General features: G+C 38.2%; 1 protein-coding gene and 1 pseudogene across 1 annotated transcript in view; both read left to right on the top strand.

Annotated features, from left to right (window-relative positions):
* The window catches only part of AATF (apoptosis antagonizing transcription factor), a 96,269-nt gene that overhangs the window by 36,041 nt on the left and 35,925 nt on the right, over positions 1 to 24,303 (top strand). The window contains exons 6-8 of the mRNA XM_019732616.3: positions 1,780 to 1,981; positions 2,507 to 2,671; positions 3,984 to 4,067. Of these exons, the coding sequence (XP_019588175.3) occupies positions 1,780 to 1,981; positions 2,507 to 2,671; positions 3,984 to 4,067 (451 nt within the window). The remainder of the gene's footprint in view (positions 1 to 1,779; positions 1,982 to 2,506; positions 2,672 to 3,983; positions 4,068 to 24,303) is intronic.
* Positions 4,153 to 4,279, top strand: LOC141569110 (U4 spliceosomal RNA; annotated as a pseudogene).

Raw genomic sequence — 24,303 nt, 5'->3', positions numbered from 1 at the left:
GAATAGTTTCCCATCATTTATGAAAAAGAAAGCCAAATCCTTTCCAGGTAGATATCAGACTTAATGTTAATAAAACAGAAAGACCCACTTCCGTGTAACTGTTGGCGGCCAGGATGGCACAGAAATTTGGGATTAATTGTGCCTAATTCTTTTTATGGCTTCAGCAAAAGACTTGCTTTCTCTTTAGAGCTACTGAAATTAGTAGAAGAAAGCACTTTTTTTTTTTTTTTTTTTTTTTTTAAAGATTTTATTGTGGAAGGGGAACAGGACTTTATTGGGGAACAGTGTGTACTTCCAGGCCTTTTTTCCAAGTCAAGTTGTTGTCCTTTCAATCTTAGTTGTGGAGGGTGCTGTTCAGCTTCAAGCTGTTGTCCTTTCAGTCTTAGTTGTGGAGGGTGCAGCTCAGCTCCAGGTCCAGTTGCCATTGCTAGTTGCAGGGGGCGCAGCCCACTATCCCTTGCGGGAGTCGAGGAATTGAACTGGCAACCTTGTGGTTGAGAGCCCACTGGCCCATGTGGGAATCGAACCGGCAGCCTTAGGAGTTAGGAGCGTGGAGCTCTAACCGCCTGAGCCACCGGGCCGGCCTGAAAGCACATTTTAATACTGATGTTTAATTAATGGTTATGAAGCACTTTGTGCCCATACCATGGAATCGCTGGTCACAACCATCTCCTTTTCAGTGAGGGAAGCAGCAGTTATTTTGAAGGGTGGAGAATTTCAGAAAACAGCAGAATAAACCTTTTTCTTTACTGATATTATCACATTTTATGAAGGACACCCCCCCCACCCACCCCCGGCCTTGGTTTGAACCTGCTATATATGGTACCTGCTTACTGTTTTTTCCCTTGGGCTTATTCTTTGTTCCCTTCTTTTCTACTGAATTAGTTGGAGGGATAAAAAATAAACTCACATTTATTGAGCACCTACTATGTGTTGGAGTTGGTAATCCAGTGAGTGCAATTGGCTATATAGTTGGAGGTTGTATTACTTTCTCATGGCAGGCAGTTGCATATAGTATTGGGGTTTAACACTGATTCTGTTGCCTCCCCCTTTGAGTTTTCTTCACATTCAGCTTCTCTTCATTTGGTTCAATAAGATTATTCAGTTTTTCTGAACAATTGGTTACAGGGAGGCATTTTCCCTTATTGATTTGGGGATTAAGGTCATAAAAGTATGATTATGTGTTTACCTTTTAAAGACCCTCTTGTAACCAGTATAGGCCTGGTTCATATACATTTCTATTAATATTTTTACAGCCTCATTTATTTTTACAGTTTGCTTACCTTTTAAAAATAGTTTGAAACCAGTTATTTTTATATTTATTTGAAAAGTTACATGAGTTTTTGATTGACCGCATGAACATTCTTTTCAAACAACAACAAAAAAGCCATCCTCACATATACCGTTTCCCCGAAAATAAGACCTAGCCGGACAATCAGCTTTCATGCATCTTTTGGAGCAAAAATTAATATATAAGGCCTGGTATTTATTGTATTATGTTATATTATATTATTATATTATATCATACCCGGTCTTATATGAGACCCGGTCTTATATTATAGTAAAATAATACTGGGTGTTATATTAATTTTTGCTCCAAAAGATGCATTAGAGCTGATTGTCCAGCTAGATCTTATTTTCGGGGAAACACCGTATGGTGCTATTTAAAATGTAGACAGAACAGGGAAGGTCTAAATACTCTTGATTTCATGTGAGGTTAACCTTTTATTTGGGTACTGTTTATTTACATTGGACTTACTGTTCTTATGGGTTTTCTAGTGAGGAAGAGATTTCCAGCGAAGATGAAGAGCTAGTAGAAGAGAAGAAGCAGCAGAGAAGGGCCCCACCAAAACGGAAGCTGGAGATGGACGGCTATCCCAGTTTCATGGCAAAGCGCTTTGCTGACTTTACCGTCTACAGGAACCGCACACTTCAGAAGTGGCATGACAAAACCAAGCTGGCTTCCGGGAAACTGGGGAAGGCAAGTGTGTGTGTGTGTGTGTGTGTGTGTGTGTGTGTGTGTGTAAAACGTAGGCTGTGGCAACCCAAAGCAGTTTTAAGAAATTGGAATTACAGCTCATTTATATGGATGATGTCACAATGTAATTGTAATCAGTCATTTCCATAGAAAAATTTACTGAACACACCTACCAGTGGGGTTTATAGCATTCAGACTGGGAATTTTAACTTTATTGGAAAGAATATTTGATTCTAGAAATTGTGGCTCAAGTGTTGGAAATACAAAATAAAAAATAGATTTTAAACAATTATTAAAAGAGCAGAAGTTAAGCTCTGGGTATAGTAAAGAAATATGACCTACTTAAGACGATTTTTTTTTTTCCCTGAGAACAATTACAGCCATTCACAAACTCAGTCTTTAACAGAAAGTCCCTCCTGAAAGGAGGGTTGTATGTTTCTTTGCTGACACAAAAAGAGAGAGAAACGAATGTAGCTGCCTTCAGCACCGATTTTCTGCATTATCTGACACTGGTTAATGTTGTTGCAGGGTTTTGGTGCCTTTGAACGCTCAATCTTGACACAGATCGATCATATTCTGATGGACAAAGAAAGATTGCTTCGAAGGACACAGACCAAGCGCTCTGTCTACCAAGTTCTTGGCAAACCTGAACCAGTAATGCAGCCCGTCCCAGAGAGTTTGCCAGGCCAACCGGTAAGAACTGTGATGCCCGGTGATTATGGGGAACAGTTTCTGTAAGGCCAGTTAACTGAAAAATCTAATCACCTACTTGTAGGTGTTACTCTTGGTACAAGTTAGTGAAAGAAAGGGAAAAACACTACTTTACCAGATTGTTGAGAAACAGAGTATATGGAAGGACAAAGTGGTAAAAAAGATGGAGCAATTATTGACTTGTGTGTAGTCTCCTTTCAATTTTGAATTTTATGTGAGTCTAGTAATGGAAGCATTCATAATCCAATTTTTAAAATTCTGTTTTAAAACTTCTTCTTTAGAAATGTCAATATTGAAGCAAGTGTGTTCTTTAGGCTTTATGTGGGATGTTTAGAAACTCCAGAAAAGGATCCAAAATTGTACTAGTCAGAGTCTTTTGTTTAAAGGAAAGTCTTTTATTTATAATAGAAATGTATATTTAATAATTTTTTTAAGTTCAGAAGGATTTAAAATGAAAAGTAAAATTCCCCCTCGTCTGTAAATTTCACTCCTCAGATTTAACCAATTTTCATTGTTGTAACAAGCTTTTAGGTACTTTCTATTTGAGTGTGTGTGTATTTATATTTCTGTATATAAACTCATATACATGTATAAAAATATGATTGCCTTTTAAACTAAATGGTATGGATATATATGTGTATATAAACGTGAAATGTTACTACTTTTTAAATTTAGTCTATCCTAGACACTTTTCCATATCATTACAGAGATCTACCTCACTTTCCTAATGGGTAGAGTATTCCATTGTATGGATTATGTACTATAATTTATTCAAACAATGGATATTTTTGTTGTCTCCAGTTTTAGAGACAATGCTATAGGGAACATTCCTAAGCATTTATATTTTTATATTTGTATGAACATGTGGATAGATTTCTCAAAGTGGAAGTATTAAAGAGAATACACATTTTAAATCCTGATGGATGTTTCCAAATTGTCCCCAAAAAGCCTGCATTAATTTCCAATCCCACCAGCTATGTTTTCCCATACTGAGTGTTGCTAATTTTAGAGGTGAAAAATGGTGTTCTCATTTTTATTTGCATGTATTTCATTAGAATGAGATTAAACATATTTTCAAATGATTTTTGACTATTTGTGGTTCTTTTTCTGTCAAATGCCCATTAATGATTTTGCCCATTTTTCAATTGGATTGGTTTTGTTCTTTAATTTTAAGAACTCTTTATATCTTAAGGAAAACAGTGCTTTGACTGTTATACACATTGTTCACGGTAGAGCTACATTACTTTGATAGCCTCGATGGTATACACTCTTCCCTTTCTTCTTATTGATATAGGAGACCCTTCCTCAAGCCCCTGCCAATGCCCACCTGAAGGACCTGGATGAAGAAATCTTTGATGATGATGACTTTTACCACCAGGTATGATTTTTACACTCTTTTGTTACAGATCAGGTTTTGGCATTTTAAAAAGCTGATAGAATTCTCTGACCAAAAGCTAGCTTATAGCTTTGCGCAGTGGCAGTATCGTAGCCAATGAGGTTTATCCGAGGCGCGATTATCGCTAATTGAAAAGTTAGCTTACTTTAGAAGGATAAAGTTAGGGACTTAAAACTCTTGTGTTCAGAATTGACCTACTGTGTAGTTCTAGATCTATTGCTTTTCTTCTGTCTTACGTTTCTCCTTTTGAAATGGAAATAGCTACAGCTACTTTGTTAGTTGTTGCAGAGTGCAAATTATCTGTAAAACAGTTTCAAGTTCTTTGAGTCAGATTCTTTCTTAGCCATTTTTTATAATGTTAATGGAGGATTATTTGTTAGTTATTTGATTTTTGTCCTATTATTACTATTTCAGGATATGGAGCTAAAGGGCTGGGATCCCAGAGTACTTGGATTACACTTCTGGTTCTATTGCCTATTAAGTCTGTTGTCTTTATTTTTGTGCCTGTTCAAATCAGTTAAATATGTATTGAGATTGTCTGCTACTATTGATTATAATAATACTGTAGTGCTTTGAAGACAGAAAGAATTGGTAAAAGTTGAAATATGGTTTCGTTTTCAATACTGTCTCTTCACAGACAGTCCCCCAGTTCTTTTTCTGACGTTATTATCTCTTGGCATGCCATTCTTTTTAATGATGCTGGTGATTGTTAAGGTAGGCTAAACATTTGAGCTAAAGAACTAAAATAATTTCCTATAATCCCGAGTCTGCTGGTAAGTCATACTTCTGAATGAAATGTGCTTTAGGGTGTACCCTTTCTAGTTCTGGAGAATTGAGGATGTTGTTGAGCGGTGGCATACCAGGTTTTGTTGAGCCATTATTTATCAAGATAAGTTTTTTTTCCTCTGCTGAATTTTTAGTGTGTTAACTTTTGCCAAAGATTTTGCAACTGCTTGTTGAAGGTTTAGCCATGACAGCTGACCTATGTATATGGAATATGAAAGAAGGAACTTAGGAAAATTACATTGGAAGCCAGTAGAACAAATGATTCTATACTGTGGATACCTCTGGTTTTACCCTGAAAAGAGAAAGAAACTTTCTATTAATCTTTCTATTCACTTTGTGATGTTCAATAAAATTATTGCCATAGTGATGAGTCTTAAAAGTAATGGTGAGAGGGGATAGGAAAGAGGGTTGGTGGGGCCGCAGCTGTTCCTAGTCAGAGGTCCTGATTCTTTTTTCCTTTTCTTATTACATCCATTTGTCAGAAGAGTTAGGAACTCTTATTTTGTTCTAGATTGTCTAAGGAAATGCCTGATATGGGATATTAATGCTGTATAATTGTGTGAGATCATTGGAGACAATCAAAAATGTTCCAGTCTTCATTAATTGAAGTGTACATTGTTCGATGGGAAGTATCTCATAAATTAAATAGGCTTAATAAAATAAACTGAAATTACTGGGGAGAAGTTACTTCCACGGGCAGTCCTCAATCTGAAAGATTTTTCGTTTTTTGGCCTGGAGGTCGGTTTAAAAAGAAATAGCATTACTTGATTAGCCCCTCATCCCAATTAATAATTTTAACTTCGATAAATTCTGATTTCAGAGTTATGACTAGTCACATCTTAGCTTTTCCCCTTGCTGGTTAATTGGGGTGCTGGGGTTAATCTAAATTAAAACTTAAACTAATAGAGGTCAGCAAGGCAGCTGAAACACCTGAGTGAAACAAATGGGGCTGCCAGGCGCAACTTTATCTTGGCTGTTTCCCAAGAGGGAAGTGGCAGCAAATTGGAGTTGTTTCAGCCTTCTGTAAAGGTGAATGATGGGTGACACTTGTTAATGTACAGCATCTCCGGAAGCATTCCAGATTGCTTTGCTGCTGTACCAACTGCTGCCATCCAGACACAGTCAGTAGGAACTGGACCAGTTGCCAACATCTGGCAGCACAGCAAGGAATGGGTGCAAGTCTTGAAACCCCGCAGATTCTAAATATGGTGCTTAGAACTGTGCAGGCTTTAATCACTTACCACTCTTTGGCAGCAGGCTACGACAGCTTATCCTAGCCTCGTACATCACATCCCGACATCTGCTGAGCCGCTAGGCAACTGCACATTCATTTTCTTTTCTTGCCTTTTCTCTTTGCCTCCTATTCCTCTTCTTTCCACTTCCCCCCCTCCTCCCTTCAGTTTTCCTCCCCTCCCCAATATGCTTCTTGGGAGAGATGATCTGTAAAGATTACTGCTTCATTGTGTGCAAGTAATTGTGGTGATGCCAGGCCCTTGACAGACACAAGGTAGCACCTGTTCTGCTGACCTGGTTAATTTCTTCTGTGGAGTGGGATTTGCCAGAGATGGGAGCTGAAGCCAATTCCATGATAAGACTAAAGAAAATGGCTGTATGTTTTCTGTCACCTCCCAATTAAATTGGCTTCATAAAGTGCTTTCGTTTATTTGTCAGGGTAGTAAGCCTGAGCTAAGTGTTGCATTCAGAAGTGGTACAGTGTATTACAATGGGCTTGTGAGTTTTCATTTGTATGTTTTTTTTAATGTGGTCATATGAAAGAAAGAGCTGGGTGGTGAATGTAATACATTTCGCCCTTTTTTTTAAAAAAAAAGCCACACTTGAAGCCAGAATCTTTGGGTCGGTGTTTTGTAAGGAAGAGATTATAGCCACATTGAATTTTAATGTTTCATTGTAGAGGTTTAAAGGCTTACTTGGTTAATTCAGGTGTCACGAGGCTGTGTAAATGCCCTAACTACTGAGAATGATGTTCAGGGGCAGAACACCCCCCCCCCCCCCACACACACACACTCTCTCTCTCTCTCTCTCTTTCATAATGGGCCTTAAGTTATTACAATTTAAAAAAAGTCTGTATTATTTAATAAAAGTACATGTATATATGTATGTAGATGTTTATGTATACATAAGTGTACATACGGGTGAGGCATTGAAGAGTATCAGATATCGTGAGTAAAAATATCATTTTTCAGCCGAAAAGAACCTCATAAGAAACTGATTCCCTGAGAAGTAACTTCCTGAAAGTTACCTAGTAAATGTCAATTCTAGTACTTGATCTCAAGACTTCTTAGACCAAGTCCTATTCTTTCCATACCTTATTTCTTAAATATTTCATTCTTGAGCCATAAAAAGACTTCACTATAGTGTTATAGTTTTCAGTTTGTAAATGAGTAAGTTTCCTTTTCTTAGAACTAGAAGAAATATGTGTTAGAAAGTAATTTTTTTCTTAAAAGGCAAATGATTTATTGTACTCCTGTTTCTTAACAATTCTAATGAAAAAAATTAGCTTTATAGTTGTGTTACTGGTTTGTTTGAAAACCAGAATTGCTAAAAGCTTGATGTATACCCAATGGTAAAGATTTTATGAGGGAAACTGTTCACCTGCTACAAGCATTACTCCCAAATGGAATTAGTTTGCATTTGGCCTGTTTCTTGTCGAAGCTCATCCCTAAAGACGATTTCACAAAATGTGAAGATTGTAAATGACCGTGAAGGATGAGCCATTCAGAAATGTTTTCAGTTATCTGTTTTTCATTTTCATGATCCTATTTGCTACTTTTAAACATTAATTTCTTTTTGTTGTCTCTATCACCATTTAAGGTTTTTCTTTTGTTTTGGTTTACTTTTTTATACTATCTGTTGAATTTTGACTTGATATATACCCTGAGGTTTTGTGTTTTTTTTAAAGATTTTATTGGGGAAGAGGGACAGGACTTTATTGGGGAACAGTGTGTACTGCCAGGATTTTTTCCAACTCAAGTTGTTGTCCTTTCAATCATAGTTGTGGAGGGCGCAGTTCAGCTCCAGGTCCAGTTGCCGTTGCTAGTTGCGGGGGGGCGCTGCCCACCATCCCTTGTGGGAGTCGAACCTGCAACCTTGTGGTTGAGAGGCCGCACTCCAACCAACTGAGCCATCCGGGAGCTCAGCGGCAGCTCAGCTCAAGATTGCCATGTTCAATCTTAGTTGCAGGGGGCATAGCCCACCATCCCTTGCTGGAGTCGAGGAATCGAACCGGCAACCTTGTGGTTGAGAGCCCACTGGCCCATGTGGGAATTGAACCGGCAGCCTTCAGTGTTAGCAGCATGGAGCTCCAACCGCCCTGAGCCACCGGGCCAGCCCTACCTGAGTTCTTAAAGAATTGAGGAAGGACTAACATTTATTGAGCACTGGTTGTGTGCCAGCTCCTGGACTAATTAGATAGGTACTCGACATATATCTTTATTTAATCTTCACAAGATCTCCATATTGAGATATGACTGCACTTCATAGAAACCTATGGAAAGTGACTGATTTTATTCTTCTCATATCCCAGACCTCAAACTAGTTTCTTGCCACCTCACGAGGTATTTTGTTCTGAGCTTAGATATTGACAGATCGATACCTAGAGTTCTAAGCGTTCATTAGGATTTTATATGTTGCCTCTAGCTGTGTTTAGTTTTGATCTGGTTTGTCCTGTCACTTTGAATTTAACCAGGAGTGTCTAGAGAAAGGCATAATAGGTTTCGCTCTTTGGATGACCACTTTGATGGGTGAAGTTTCTCCTTTTATTTGCCATCAGGACATGTCTATAACTGACCTTGCCACATGCTGGGCTTTTGTATCCAAGACATTTGATAACGCCATAAACAAGTAATTACTAATTCGGTAAACTATTTAAAGTTGATAATGTTAAGAAATACAGAAGAGGCAAGCTTTCTGATAAGATGGTTTGCCTTAATTAAATTGGTGAGTGATTAATATGGACAGTTGATGTCTTTGTTTTAATTATGCATTTAGATCTTAGTGTGAATAAGAGATGTCTAAGTCCATTTCTGCAGTTAATGGGACATCCTTACTTTTGGCATGTATCTTTCCAGTGGTTCAGTTGATGGTTAATGATATGTTTTAAAGTTTGATTTGAACCTGCCCCTTTTAATTAGTTGTTGGAAAACAGATACCTTCTGTTCAGAGTAGTATTTTATATTTAGTTTTACTTTAAAAATGTTGCTATTATTTGAAATGTGAATAGTATTTCTTAAAAGTTTGATAAAGTTTATTATACGTAGACCTTTGTGATGATTTTAGAGTGGGCATACATATTAATTACATAAATTTGAAAATTGAAATTATGGTTAAAGATAAAGCAAAATTAATCAGTTAGGTTTCTTGAGGTATAGTAAAAGTATTAAAAAACAAGCAAACCCCAAACCAAATACCAACGTCCAATCAGACCTCAGTTTTAATTATTGTAAGATTATTTTGTGTACCATGTGGAGGAATTTTATTTGAGATACATTCTGGTTTCTGTGCTGCCATTGTCTATCTGTCAGTGTTTAGACACAAATATGGCGTCAATATTGGCATTTGATTGCTAGTGTGGGCTCACTATTGTGGAGGCTGCACAGAATAGGAGGCCAAAAGCCACATTTTAAATGCAAGGTCCAGAAATTTCATCGAACAGCAGCATCAAGGGAAGGTACATGACTGGCCCTCATTTCTTGCAGTGTTCTTGCTTTAAAAAACATCAGAGCATGACTTCAGTCCTACTACTTTGTTTAAACAAAGGTAAAGCCTCAGAACAAAGCCTAAAACAGTACATTTTAGGAGCCAGCTAGGAAAGAGATAAGAATTGGCTTAGGACTATTGAAGAAACTTTTCAAACACAAGTGGTACCATGGGAGTTTACTAGGCAAATATGTGGCCAAAATTGCCTTTTCTGAACTAATAAGTACAATGTCAGCTGGCTGAGCATAAGTTAAACACAGGATTCCAGCAGTATTTTAGTTGCCTGAAGTGAAGAATTTGGTACTTCTTAAGAAATGGGGAACACTACCCATTTGTTGCCGTTGCTAGTTGCAGGGGGCACTAAAGTAGACATGATGTCTTCTTATTAAATCACATTTAATATATAGCTCCATTAAAGTAAATTATAGGGACAATGTTTTAGCATAGAAAGGGGAAGTTAATAAGCATCTTTAAAAATATATGTGTATTATGGATCCAGGATAGAACACAATTGTTTTAGAGTTGGAAAGTTAAGACCATCAAGCCCCAACTGTCTTTTTACAAACTGGAGCCTAGGAAGTAAATGACTAGTGTAGGTTACCACACTTGTTGAGTCAGGACACTGAAATCTAAATGTTCTTGCTCCCAGTTTGATTGATTTTTCTTTCCAGCATGTTATGCTGCCTTTTGATCTAACACGTTCAAACATCCACGTGAGAGTTTCCTTTTCAGATTAATATCTGTTTAGGAAATTGGAGATCCAGTGTATCTATTTGCACTCTGACAATTCACATGCATCACTTGTGCAATTATGAACTTCATTCAATTAACATTTATTATACCAGATGCTAGGCTTATAAAGACTAATAAGACAAAATCACTGCCCAAGGAATTTGTGTCATCTAACAAGAGTAAGGTTCTCTGCAATTTTGTATCATCACATAGCTCCTCTTTAAGAGTATGACTTCATTAAAATTTAAGTGGAGAAAATACATGGTGAAAGAGAACAATTAGATACTTGAGATAAAACCGTACACGCAGTTCTCTTGTGTCATCTTATCACAACTATGCCTCAAACGTTTATTAGCATACTGGTTTTTCCTTCAACATATATTTCTAATTCCTAAAGTCATGTGATCTAATTCCTAAAGTCGTTTCTCCATAACCTGTAAAAGGCCCTAAGAGAAGCTATTAGATATAAACTCTGGATAATATAAATTCCCTATTTTCCAAGAAGATTGTCATTGTTAGAAGCCATATTGAGATGCCGGTATTCACTGAAACTTATTTCAGGTTAGAATAACATTCAGGTTACTGATGGGTATTTGAGGGTTCACCTTCTATGGCCTACTTTTGTGTATTTCTGAAATTTTCTATAATAAAATGTTAAGAAGAAAAGCCTTTACATTTCTTTCTTCCTTCCATTCATTCAACAAATATATCAGGTCCTATTATGTATTTATTGAGTAACTACTGTTCTAGGGTGTACTGTTTAATGCAGTAGCCACTAGCTACACGTAGCTATTTACATTTAAATTAATTAAAATAGAATAAAGTTAAAAATTCATTTCCTTAGACATTCTAACCACATTTCAAGTGCTAAGTAGCCACATGTGCTAGTGACTACTGTGTATTAGTGTAAATATGGAACATTTCCATCATCACAGAACGTTCTATTGGAGTTCTGTTAGGGGATGGAAAAAAGAAAGCAAAGTCCTGCTCTCATGAGCTTTAATTCTAGTTTAGAGATAGGGTGAAATGAGGAAATACATTGTGATACTACAGTAGAAAATGATAGAACAGGGTATAGGTGAAGGGAGTACTAGGATAGGCATGGGATGGTTACTGCCTATACAGGATGTTCAGGGGGTAAGGTAATGTTTGACTAGAGACTTGAAGGCAGTAAACAGCAGAGCCATGCAGGTGTCTGGGGGAAGAGTGTTGGGGCCAAACGGAAGAACAAGGGAAAGGCTCAAGGCGCAGCAGAGGCTAGCGGCATGTTTTAGGAAAATCAAGGCCGGTGTCAGTGGGTGGAGTAGGTAAGCAAGATTGCTAGGAAAGGAGGTCACAGAGGTGATGGGAGAGCAGGTCCTGAAGGACCTCGTAGGCCACTGTAAGACTTTGGTTTTTACTGTGACTGAGGTGGGAAACCACAGGAGGGTTTTGAAGAAAGGAGTGACATGATTGGTAGTATTTTAGAAGAATCACTCTGATGGCTGCGTTGAGAATAAACTATGGGGAGGCAAGGTGGCAAACAGGAGACGCTAGTGATGATCCAGGCAAGTGATGATGGTAGCTGGGACCAGGCTGGTTTTGGAGGGAGAGCTGAAAAGTGGTTGGACTCTGAATTTATGTCGAAATGTGAACTGACAGGATTGGCTAATGAATTGCATGTGAGGTGTGGAAAGCGGAGTCCAGGGTGACTTGAAGGTTTTTGGTCTGAGCAATTGAGAGGATGAAGCTGTTATTTACTGAGATGAGAAGAACAGTGAGAGAAGCCAGTTTGGAGGAGAAATCTGGAACTCAATTTTGGTTATGTTAAGGTTCATTTGTTTGTTTTTTTTCTTTCCCATGGACCTGTGTTAGCTTTAATTATTTAATTCCAAATTGGTTATATGAAGTTCAGGATACCTCTGAAACATTCATCTGGAGTTGTTGAAGAGGTAGTTATTATATAATTTTGGAGTTCATGGGAAGGTCTGGGCTGAAGGTCTGAATCTGAGAGCCATCAGCACATAGATTGTGTTTAATACTATGAGACTGAGTGAGATCATGTAGGCAATGAAGGTAGAGAAAGAGAAGAGATTCAAAGCTTGAGTCAAACATTTAGAGGCTGGGGAGATGAGGAACCAGCAAAGGTGATTGAGAAGGAGCAACCATGAGGTAGGAGAGAATAAAGGAAGAGTGAGTTTCTAGGTTCCATGTATAAGTGTTTCAAGAAGGAGGGAATCCAGTATCATTCTAATACCAAAACCATGCAAAAACATCACATGGAAAACAATGACCAACCAATATGTCTTATGAATATCGATGCAAAAGTCAACAAACTACTAGCAAACTCAATCCAGCAACACATAAAAAAGATTATATGCCATAACCAAGTGGGATTTAGCCCAGGAATGCAAATGTTGGTTTAACATAAAAAAAGCAATTAATATAATGTACCATATTGATAGAATAAGGACAAAAACCTCATGATTATCTCAATAGATGCAGAAAAAAACATTTGCTACCCTTTCATGATAAAAGCACTCAACAAGCTAGGGGTAGAAGGGAACTTCCTAATCTGATAAAGAACATTTGTGAAAACCCACAAGTAACATTGTACTCAATGGTGAAAGACTGAATGAATGTTTTCCCCTAAGATTAGGAACACGGCAAGGATACCCACTCTTGCCTCTAATGTTGACTATTGTACTGGAGGTCCTAACCAGGGCATTTAGACAAGGTAAAGAAATAAAAGGCATCCAAATTGGAAAGGAAGAAGTAAAATTATCTCTTACTTGCAGATGGCATGATCCTATATATAGAAATCTTTTAAAGAAGAGAGTGACCTACTATGTTTAATGTTGCAGTTAGATCAAGTAAGATAAGGACTGAGAATTGACCCTTTGTTTTAGCAGCATGAAGTCATTGGTGGGCCCTTAACAAAAACTGTTTTGGAGAGTGATGAACTGGGTTCCAAGAAGAATGGAAGCAGAACAATTGGAACCAGTGAGTGGAGACAACTCTGGAGGAGGTGTGCTGTAAAGGGAATAAAGAAATGGGGCAGCAGCTGGAAGGGGAAGTGGAGGATTGGGAGTTTTGGGTGTTTTGTTTTGGATAGGAGATGTATTTTGTATGCTGTTTGTATGCTGATGGAAATGATCCAGTAGAGAGGAGAAAGTGAATGTTTCAGAAAAGGTGAGGATTGCTGGTGAGTACACAAGTAGAGAGGTCTAATGGACAGTTGATCCCTAGGTATTGGAAGGAAGGCAGAGTATATGGGTACAGCTGCAAGTAGATACGGAATGGGAGCATGTACAAGTTCTCATCTGAGTGATTTTTACTTTATTTTATGAATTAAGAAGCCAAGAGTGAGAAAATGTGGCAGGGGCTGGACGTTTGAGAAAAGAGAAGGTAAAGCAACATCACCTAAGAGGATGGGAGAACGAGTGGATGAGGAAACTAGAGGCATTGTCAGGTAGCACTAAAGGCCCACAGAAGGTAGTGGGAATGATTTTAAAGAGAGTGAGACCAGTTCACATGATCTTGTCTTTTTCTTTAGCCAGTTCAGTTGTGTGGATGCAGGCACTGAGATTTAACAGGATTTGGGGTATGCCAAGGAAGTACAGGTACATAATCCCTTATCTGCAATTCTGAAATGTAAAAAGTTCTGAAAACTTAGTTTTTTGTTCGCTTTGGTAAGTTTGGCAAAACCATTGTGGTGGCCACATCTGATCTGAACGGTCATGAAGTTCCATGAACCTATAAGGTTTTTTTCATCCCACTTAGTGGGAATATTCATGTATTTTGCTGCAGAAAAGTTAATGTGTTTGACTTTGGGGTGCTGTCCCAGGCTCCACGGGGCCACTTGTGTATTACCTTGTGTATACTGTATTACCGTCCTAAAATCCTAAAAATTCTGAATTCCAAGACACATCAGTCCCCACAGGATTGTGGATCTGTATGACAAGGAGATAGCACGCAAGGGAGTTGAGGATGCGTAACAGGAGTGATTATCCTGATGGACTATGGGATCGAATATACCTGAGTAAGGGGGGAAGTAAGCATGTGAGGAGAGGAGTAGGGATGTTCAAAGGGTGACAGGATCAATGGGTTATTGATCTTCGTGAGGCTGACGAGTTATTGGAGTCTGAGTGCTAGGAAGACAGGTTGAGGTTTGTTTCAGCTGGGCTTTTAATCCTTAAAGGACATAATTACAGAATACAAGTTAGTACAGCCCTTTCCGTTTCTTTCTTGTGAATCCCTTTTAGTAAAATCTTCTTCAGTTCTGAATGATTTCCTCTTTATTATTTTAATACAAATGATATATTGTATGATACCATTAAAAGAAATACTGCCAACGAATGCCCAGGAATAGTGATTCAGTTGGTGTCCCAAAAGATATATAACCCCTCTCTCCTCCTTTATTATAGATTGTTAAAAAAGAAGAAAGAAAGAAAGAAAGGTACACACCAGGACATCTGTCTGTGACTAGGGGGCAAATACTGGAAATGGGGACTGTTGGAAATTGTAAAAAATTGCACTTTATGTACATTGTTACTTTTGATATGGGTTGGGAAGAATGACTTAATGCAGTCACTTAATCCCTGTAAAATTCTTTTTATCTGTAGGGAAAAGAAAGGAAAAGCAAATTGGCAAAAAGAAATTCCTTAGCATTCATGTTGCCCAATTCTTACTCTGTCTTCACACATCAGGGCCCAATACTGATAGTGATTTACTTACACTTCTAGTTAATAATTAGACATTGGGAGACATTATCTATCATGCCTAATGGAATATATGGAGTCTGATGAGAAAGTTTTCTGTTTTGACTAATAAATTTTAACCCACGTAGCCAACTTTAGTGAAATATTATGGCCTTTGAAATATTTCAGAACTTGTGCTGAGAAAACAGTGTTACTTATTCGGTGAATGAATGTATCATCCCTTCCTCACCACCTATTGGCTCTAGCTCTGAAGTGGAGGCTGACTCAGATGGTGGAAAAACTAATCAAATCCTTAAAGACCACGGGCAGTGAGGCAGACTTAGGCTGACTTTTTCAGTGTTAGCTTCTAGCTCTACATTTTCTTGTTTTAGTAGCCAAAGGTGAGTTATTTGTAATTTCAGTATCAAGATGCACTTGGATTTTATTCGCACATCCTGATTTCCCCCCATTCTTCCCTATATTATTTTTCTTGTAAGTATTGTCCTTGCAGAAGTTGGAAGCTTTTCATCCTTGATCACAAGATTTAGAAGACTGCTTCCTACTACACTCTTTTGTTTTAGAAATATTATTTAATAATTCTTGTGTGCAAGGCAGTGTGCCAAGTTCTGCGGGAGGTGGCAATTTGACTCAGACTATTCCCTACCCTCAGAAGCTTACAGCCAAGCAAAAGGGATGACATAAATATAAACAACCAGAAGGCTTGGTAAGAGAATGTTAAAGAATTCAGAAGAGGGAGAAATTAGTAACAGTTAGGCGCAATTAGAGAAGGCTGCAGGGAGGAGGAGATGACATTTGATCCGTCAAAGAAGGATAGATAGGATTTTAGATAGGATGAGATTGAGGGGTTTGGCTTCTAGGTAGAGGGAATTGTGTGATCGGAGGATGGTGGGGGTAGTTGCAAGTCATGGAAAGGGAATAGCAGTTAGTTGTTCAAATAGAAGAAATGATAATGGAGACCCTTTTGCTCCAATTTGTCATGATCTAGTTTGGAAAAAATCTTGCAAATTAATAGCATACTTTCCAAATATTGACTTACCACGTTTGTGAATTTTCTGTGCTTTTTACATTTTCTTCCTTCCATTCTGCTTTCCTTCATTTCAGATCTTATTTGTTACCTACTGTTGAAAATCAGTAGAAAGGAAAATTGAGTTACCATATTTGTTCATTGCTAATAACTGTGGTGATTTAGCTATGGAAGGTGTTGAATTTTTTTGTCCCAAATGAGGTTTGGGGATTAGCTATGAGCATTATTATCTGAAGTTGACAATATTTCTATTTATTGAATACTTACATTTTGCTAAATGCGTCACTCTTACCATCTTTTAAAATCCCAAATCAACTTTATGAGGTACAATTATTACCACTTTATGGATAAGGAAACTGAGTTTCAGAGAGGTAAGATACTTATAACAAAGCTAGTAAGGGGCATAGCTAGAATTCAAAACGCATGTATGTCGGATTCCAAAGCTATGGCATTATACTGACTCGTTGGCAGATATTTATAGTTATATTGAACCATGCAGCACACATACTCTTATAATTGAAAACCCATATCTAGAAGCATTAGATCTTAGAAAATGGGAGATGGAAACCTGCAACTAGGATTTGACAAATCTATTTCTTAGGTAAAAAATATTTGAATAGAAAACACTATATTAAAATTAATTTAGATCTTTATTACAAAAATGTCAGGATACCTGTCTTGCAGTAAAAAGACCAATTCAGAGATACTACAGAAAGGGTCAGGGACTGGGGGATTGGTTAGAGGAAGCACAAAATATTTGTTCCCTCTCTTCTTTCCCTGAGAAGAACCAACTTTTTCCTTTGGGAAATGAAACCCAAGAGGGAGGATAGAGCTATCATTTTAACAGTAAAAGAATGAGAAGTGTGTTAAGATCTTTTCATTTATTTGGATTAAATAGTTTTTTCATTTTGTTTTTTAAATTCAGGTACTCTTGGTATGGTTAAAAAAAAAAAAGCTGGGAGTTAATTCTCACTCACTTAAATCACCCAGTGTTCTAGGCTTTGTCTAAGACATGTGAGAAGGAAAATATTGTTTGGGGAAGAAGAATTGCTGATAATGGTAATGACAAAAACAAGTAGATTCCTCAGTTGCTTCAGTAGACAGCTGTACTCTGGATTAGAGTCCGGGTAATATATAATATGATTCCTTTTGTTTAAAAACAATGGCAAGGAGTGAGAGTGTGTGTGTGTGTGTGTGTGTGTGTGTGATAAAATAAACAAAAATTTGGTATTTTCTCTAGAAATAGTTTTCCCCCCTTCTGTGTATATTTATTGAGCTCCTTCAATAGGCCAGTGCAGGGAATAGAATGATAAGCACAGTCACATACGCTCCCTGCTCCCTGTGAAGCATACGGTCGGCTAGTGGAGGAAGTAGACATTAATCAAGTAATCCACTAATAAAATATAAATTAATTACAACAAATACATGTGTATATGTGTTAAGGAGTGCATATAAGAAAGGTTTCCCTGAGGAAGAGATGATTAAGCTGAGATTTAACGAATGAGTAGAGAAAGAGGTGGGATATAAGCGGGTAAATGATTGTTGTATGTTCCAAGCAGTGCATGTGCCAAAAAGGGCTCGGTGGTGGGAGTGAGCCTGGGAACATTTCAGGTACAGAGAAAACGCTGGTGGGACTGGAGCACGGAGGTGGAAGGCTACACTGGAGAGGTAGATAAAGGACCAGGCTGTGTTGGGCCTTCAGGCTGCAGTAAGAATTTTATCTTCGGGCATTTTTGCATTTCGAAAATATTACTCTGACTATAATGAGGAGTGCAAAGTGGAAGAGGGGCAAGAGTAAATGTAATGAAATCATACTAACACAGGTGAGACCGTGTCTGTTTTATTCTTCATTGTTTTTCCAGTGTACTCAATGAATATTTATAGAGTGAATGAAGAAAATAAGAGCCTACACTAGGGTATAGGCAGTGAAAATAGAGAAAAATGGACAGATTCATGAATTAGTGGATCACACATATAAGACTTGGAGATAGATTAGATATTGAATGTAAGGGAAAGGGAATTCCAGGGATAACTCTTAGGTCATTGAAGCCTTGAGAATAGAATGAAACTCTTGGGGAAAGCATATGGAGTAAGAAGAAAAGAAAGCTTGGGACGGAGCCTTGAGGAATGTTAGCATTTAATGTTTGGGTAGAAGAGCTGGCTGAATATGGAGTAAAACAAGGGCAGTGCCTCAAAGACTCCAAGAAAAGAGTGTTTTAGGAAGGTGAGAATGTCAGTGTCACTTGCTGCTTCAAGCAGTCTAGTAAGGTGAGTCATGACCAATGTCCATTAGACCTGGAGAGCTCAAGTTCTTGGCATGAGCTGTTCTGTAGAATATGGAGGTAGAAATATTATGGCAGTATAGCGTTGGTTGAGGAGTGAGTGGACAATGTGGAAAGGAATCAGAGAAAAAATAGTTACCTATGGGGAGTGGGTCATTCTGTGGCAGTTTTATGCTATAGGAATGTACAGTAATCCCTTCCCAACTATTTGAAATGATAGTATATGTGGATTTATTTTTTGTATATTTCAAACATAGTATATAGAAATTGCATGTGACTACTTTTGGGGATAATTTGAAAGGCTGGGGAGTTGACAAGAAAAAAGGTGGTTAAGCAGAAGGCAGAGCAGAAATGGATATATTTTCATTAAGAATTCTTGTGGGAACTGTCGAGGAAGCTGAGGGAAGACTAAACCCATGCCTTGTGAGTCTGCTTTTTGTATCTCTCAATGTGACAGAGACAGAAACACATGTAAGAGGATTTGACTTTGCTTCTTTCACACGCTCTCTATGTATTGGGGAGGGAGTCTGAAAAATCCTGACTCAGCAAGGCTAAGCAAGTTAAACTGAGGTTTGCCCCAAGCTTTTTTCCATCTCAAGCATCTGTGGCTATGAACCATGGAAGCCTGAGGGGTAGGAATTAGTATCTATGGGTCACAAATATAGAAATCCAGGGAATATGTGGTCATAAAACCAAATGCTTTAAAAATTGCTTGGCTTTTAGAGAAGGGTGCCAAAACAATTCAATGGGGGAAATAGTCTTTCAGCGAACAGTGCAATTGGATATCCTCATGCAAAAGCATGAAGTTGGACTCCTACCTCACACCACACACAGAATTAACTCAAAATAGATCATAGATCTAAATAAGAGCTAAAACTATAAAATTTTAGAAGAAAACATAGGAGTAAAGCTTTATGACCTTGGGTTAGGCAGTGGTTTCTTAGATGGAATACCAGAAGCACAAATGACAAAAAAACAAAATGGACTACATCAAAATTAAAAAATTTTCTGTTGCAAATGATGTCATCAAAAAAGAGAAAAGACAACCCACAGAATTGGAGTTGATAAGGGACTGCTATCTAGAATATGTAAAGTACTCTTACAACTCAATAATAAAAAGACAACGTAATTAAAGAATGGGTAAAGCATCTGATTAGACATTTTTCTAAAGAAGATACATAAATGGCCAGTAAGCACAGGAAGATGTTCAACCTCATGAACCATGAGGGAAATGCAAGCCAAAACCACAATGAGATAATACGTTACACTCACTAGGATGGCTGTAATCAAAAAGCCAGATAATAACAAGTGCTGACAGGATGCAGAAAAATTGGACCTCGGAAACACTGCTAGTGGGACTGCTGATGTGGCTACTTTGGAAAACAGCCAGGCAGTTCCTCAAAACTTTAAACATAGAGTAACTACATGACCTAGCAATTCCACTCCTAGGTGTATACCCAGGAGAAATGAAAGCATATGCACACAAAATAATTTGTAATGAATGTCCATAGCAGCTTTATTTATAATAGCCATGAAGTGGAAACAACTCAAATGTCTCTCAGCTGATAAATGGATAAACAAATATGGTTTGATCCACATAATGGACTGTTATTCAGCCATACAAAGAACGAAGTACTGACACATTATAACACAGGTGAACCTTGAAAACATGTTAAATGGAAGAAGCCTGTCATAAAAGGCAATATATTGTATGATCCCATTTATATGAAATGTCTAAAATGGGCTTATCATAAAGGAAGAAAGACTAGTGGTTGCGTAGGACCATGGGGTGTGTGGCTGGAGTAGACTGGGAGTGATAGCTAATAGGTATGGAGTTTCTTCTAGGAGGGATGAAAATGTTCTGAAATTAATGGTAATGATTGCGTAACTCTGAATTTATGAAAACATTAAGTTACATACATTTTGAGTGGACGAATTGTATGGTAAGTGAATTATACGTATCTCAATAGAGCTGTTAACAATTATTTGGCATTATCGCAGCAAATCAAAATACATATTATTGGTATTTTTCCTGGTTTGTTGCCATGTTTAGGAAACAGAAAAATTTAATAAGTTTCAGTCAGTATATCTTTGATTCACCTGCCTTTTTTTCCCCTGTAGGAACTGTAAAATTTTTCAGTGTGAATTTGCAGACTGGGAAGATTTTTCAGAAGCATGTATACTCTTTTCTCTGAACATTGCTAGATAAATACTGACAGATTCTTCTTCTTGGGTTCTCCATCACCTAAGAAATGTTACAATACTATGATGCTGAGAAGTACTAGTACTTCCCATGCTTTTAGTTTTTTTCTAATTAGTCGCATATTTTTAAATAACATATTTATACTACTGTCGATTTATCAATTTTAGTCATTTATCAAATCCTCTCTTGACTTGCCGTTGTGGTGGTGAGGCCCTAGCTCTCCTATACCTGCTCCCTCTACACTTCAGTTCTCATTCCCCTGGTGGGCTTATTGCACTTACAATTTTGTGAAAACAAGTCATTGTTTACTATATTATGATTACATAGATGTTATTCACAAGTTACATACTGTGATTATATTTCCTTACAAATTTTTTCCCCCTAGAGCTAGTAAATGCCAGTTTTTAAAAGATTTGCTTAGTTTTGTATATATCTCAGTATTTTTTTCCCACAGACTCAAAATGCCTTGAATATATACATAAACTATCACTTTCCCCTTCTTCTGCCTTTTCCCCTGAAGACCTCCCTCCTAGAGTTCCCTGGGCTCTGTTCCTTTCTGGAATGGCCCCTCTCTGGGCCTCTGTCATCTGTAATCTTAGGACTTGCCTTCGCTTCTTTCCTGAGTGAGACCTGTTTTCTAACATCTCGTGTCTTTCTTTCTTGCTGTGTGCTCTCATTTTACTGAAGCACATCTTCCTGTGAAAGAGTGTGTGGAAAGTAAATTGTTGAGTCCTTGCACGTGTGAAAATGTCTTTATGTACCTCTCATACTTGGTTAATACTTTGGCTGTGTATGGAATTTGAAGTTGAAAGTCATTTTCCTCAGAATTTTGAAGGCATTGCTCAGCTGTCCTCTGGTATCTGTTATTGCTATTGAGATGTCTAATTCCATGTAGATTTTCATTCCTTCATAGGTGGGGTGACTATATAATTTATTGGCAAAACTGGGACACTTGACGTGCTTGTCTGAAAGAATACTAGGATAACAGGCATAAACCTGGACTCTCTGGGGTAAACTAGGACATGCGGTCACCCTTTTTATATGTGACCTATTTTTTCTCTAATCATTTAGGATCTTTACTTCCAGCGTTCCGCATTTCATGATGATGTGTCTTGGGGAAGGTCGGTTTTTTCATTCTTTGTATTTGGTCTTTGTAGGCTCACTCTTATCCTTTGATTTTGGGACATTTCTATTATTATTTAAGAATGTTCTCCCAGCCTCTAAGGTTTCCTTCCCACTTTCCCTCCCTTCTTTCCTGCCTTCCGTCTCTCCAAGGTTTCTTTTGTTTTCTGCATTGCTTTCTTGTTTCCCTCTTTTTCCTATTTGTTTTGGTCTAGTTCTGAGGCTTTGCACAAGTGCTGATAATGCTTAACGGTCTCTTCTTATTTAAGAGTAAGGCGTTCAAAAGTATCTTTGGGGGGTGGCCGGTTGGCTCAGTTGGTTAGAGCGTGGTGCTGATAACACCAAGGTTGCCGGTTTGATCCCTGCGTGGGCCACTGTCTGTGAGCTGCACCCTCCTTAAAAAAACACACAAAAATCTTTGGAACCTGAGCAGAGCCTTTGGGCTCCTTTATAATTGTGCTATGAACTCACCTCTTGGTTGGCATACTGTCAAATGTCAGAACTTGGAAATCTTATTTTCTGGGAATAGGGGGGATCCACCGTGCAGTTTCTCCAGAAAAAGACTCCTTTGCTCTCCGGCCTAGGCAATTTTATATCTGAGTGCTAGCATTCTGTGTCTAGGGTGGGGGGAGGAGGAGGCGGAAGTTCCCAGAGGTTAGCACAGTGCTTTGCCCTCTACCTCATCCCAGCTTTCCATGCCTCATATTTCTCAGTCTGGAGCTTCTGTGCCTCAGTTTTTCCAGAGAGTCAAAAATTTTTTTTCCCCTGGTGAGAAGAGGTGGTAGATGGGGTTAGGGGCTGAGTCACTTGGCATGGGCGATAATGGAGAGGGTCCAGTAGTTCTGCCCTTCCCCCTTCTCCACCTCTCAGGGTCGCTGCCACTTGAAGAGCTCATCCTCACAGGGATTCTTGGGGCCTAATTAGCTCCACCCTCACCTTTATTCCCTCTGGGCACTTGAATGATAACTTCCTTTTGCTCCTTCATCTCCTGTCTTTGAAAAATTTATGAAAATCTGCTCTCATTAGCTCTTCCTTTCTCTTCTTTCTTGTGGGTTAATACATTTATTTTATTTCTCTACTGTCTTTTAGAGGGGTTGAGAAGGGAGAAGAGATAAACTAATGTGTTCAGTCTGCCATTTTTAACTGATTCTGGCATGCATTTTTCTAGGCATGGTATTATAAATGCTGATTAGATGCTGAATAGTACTAGCAGTGCTATTCCTCATGTATGTTGTTATGGGTTAAATAGGTTTTTGTGGGCTGACCTGGAAACCTAACGACATCTATGATTTTCCCCTAGAACTAGAGAAACAATCAAGCTTTTCTGAGTTGGCTCTCTGGAGAATTATAACAGACTAGAACAAAAATATTTCATATATCTCTCCATTTTCTGAGTCACATAGAAAATTACAAATATTGTGTCATCATTGTCAAAATTAAAAGCTCCAATAACTGGAACAAAAACCTGAATTTTAATGGAAAAGTTTGTTCATAAAGCTATAAAATTGAATTAAATTCTTCAGCAATACCCCTAAAGCTTCATTTTATTCAGCAATTTGTTGTTGTTTTTGAAAGCAGTTTCTTAATTAAATTTAAACCCAGTGATAGTGATAGCTGTGGGAAATAGTAATAGCCATGGGAATAGTTTACTTGTATTTTCTTGCTACTTTCTTATTCCTACCTTGCACACAACAGGACCTTCTGAAACATTGGACTGAATAAACTAGACTTAGCCAGATAGACCAAGAAAACCATCTTCCTCATCATAAACGACTAAGAAGAGCTATGCAAAGCTCTTGGGTAGCGAAAATGCAACCAGAATTTGTAAAGTACATAGAGCACCCGAAAGTAAACGCTGCTCCAACTTGGTGCTTGAATTGCAGAGGCCGCTGCAAGTGTGATAGATCCACTGTAGTTGTGCTGCTCCAATTTTCAGGCTTCGGGAAGGGCATATGGGGCTTTCTTCCAGAGGATCACCCCTTTTGTGCTAGGGCAGCCTTCCATGGGCACTTGCCCTCTGTGGCCACGACGGCCCCAGTCTCAAGGGATCAGAGGTGATGAGGAAAACCAGGGACAGTTGTTGTAATCTCTTATGTGGCTGGAACAACGTAAGGGCAGTGAGATGCAGCCATTTCATTATTTTTCTTCCTTTTTATTTTTTCCTTTCTCTTCGTTTTCTTCTTCTTTATTCTAAAAAAATTGTTTTCAGTAACCTCTCCCCCTCTCTCCCAACTTGCTTTTGACAGCATATTGACTAGGGACCAGAAGCCCATTTTTGCTTAGCCTTAAGGGCAGCTGTTTACAGAGTGGCAGTGTTACATAGGTTTACTGTGTCGTATGTCTGTGTAACACTGGATTTGGATCTTGTATTTAGCTGCCAGAAGTGACTGTGATGAAGTAGGAGAGATAAACTGATAGATTGGCTGCCAGAAAGATGTTGGGAATCAATCAGATAAACAGGCTAGAGAAATAGCTTGCTGTTTTCTAGTGATAATAAACCAGTGGCCTCTGGTCCCCGCATTTTTAAACGTAATTGCTGTAGTAATAATGTCCAAAATAAGCAAATGAAAAACCATCACAGGTGGTTTTTTAATTGCAGTTGAGATATCCTTTTCCCTTTTGCAATAATGATTCATCTTATATGGAAATTATT

Source organism: Rhinolophus sinicus, chromosome 12 (assembly GCF_057876585.1).
Source record: "Rhinolophus sinicus isolate RSI-liver-muscle chromosome 12, RSI-T2T, whole genome shotgun sequence".
Taxonomy (NCBI): Eukaryota; Metazoa; Chordata; class Mammalia; order Chiroptera; family Rhinolophidae; genus Rhinolophus; species Rhinolophus sinicus.
The sequence above is the reverse complement of the archived record's forward strand: the minus strand, read 5'-3'. Positions and strand labels throughout refer to the sequence as shown.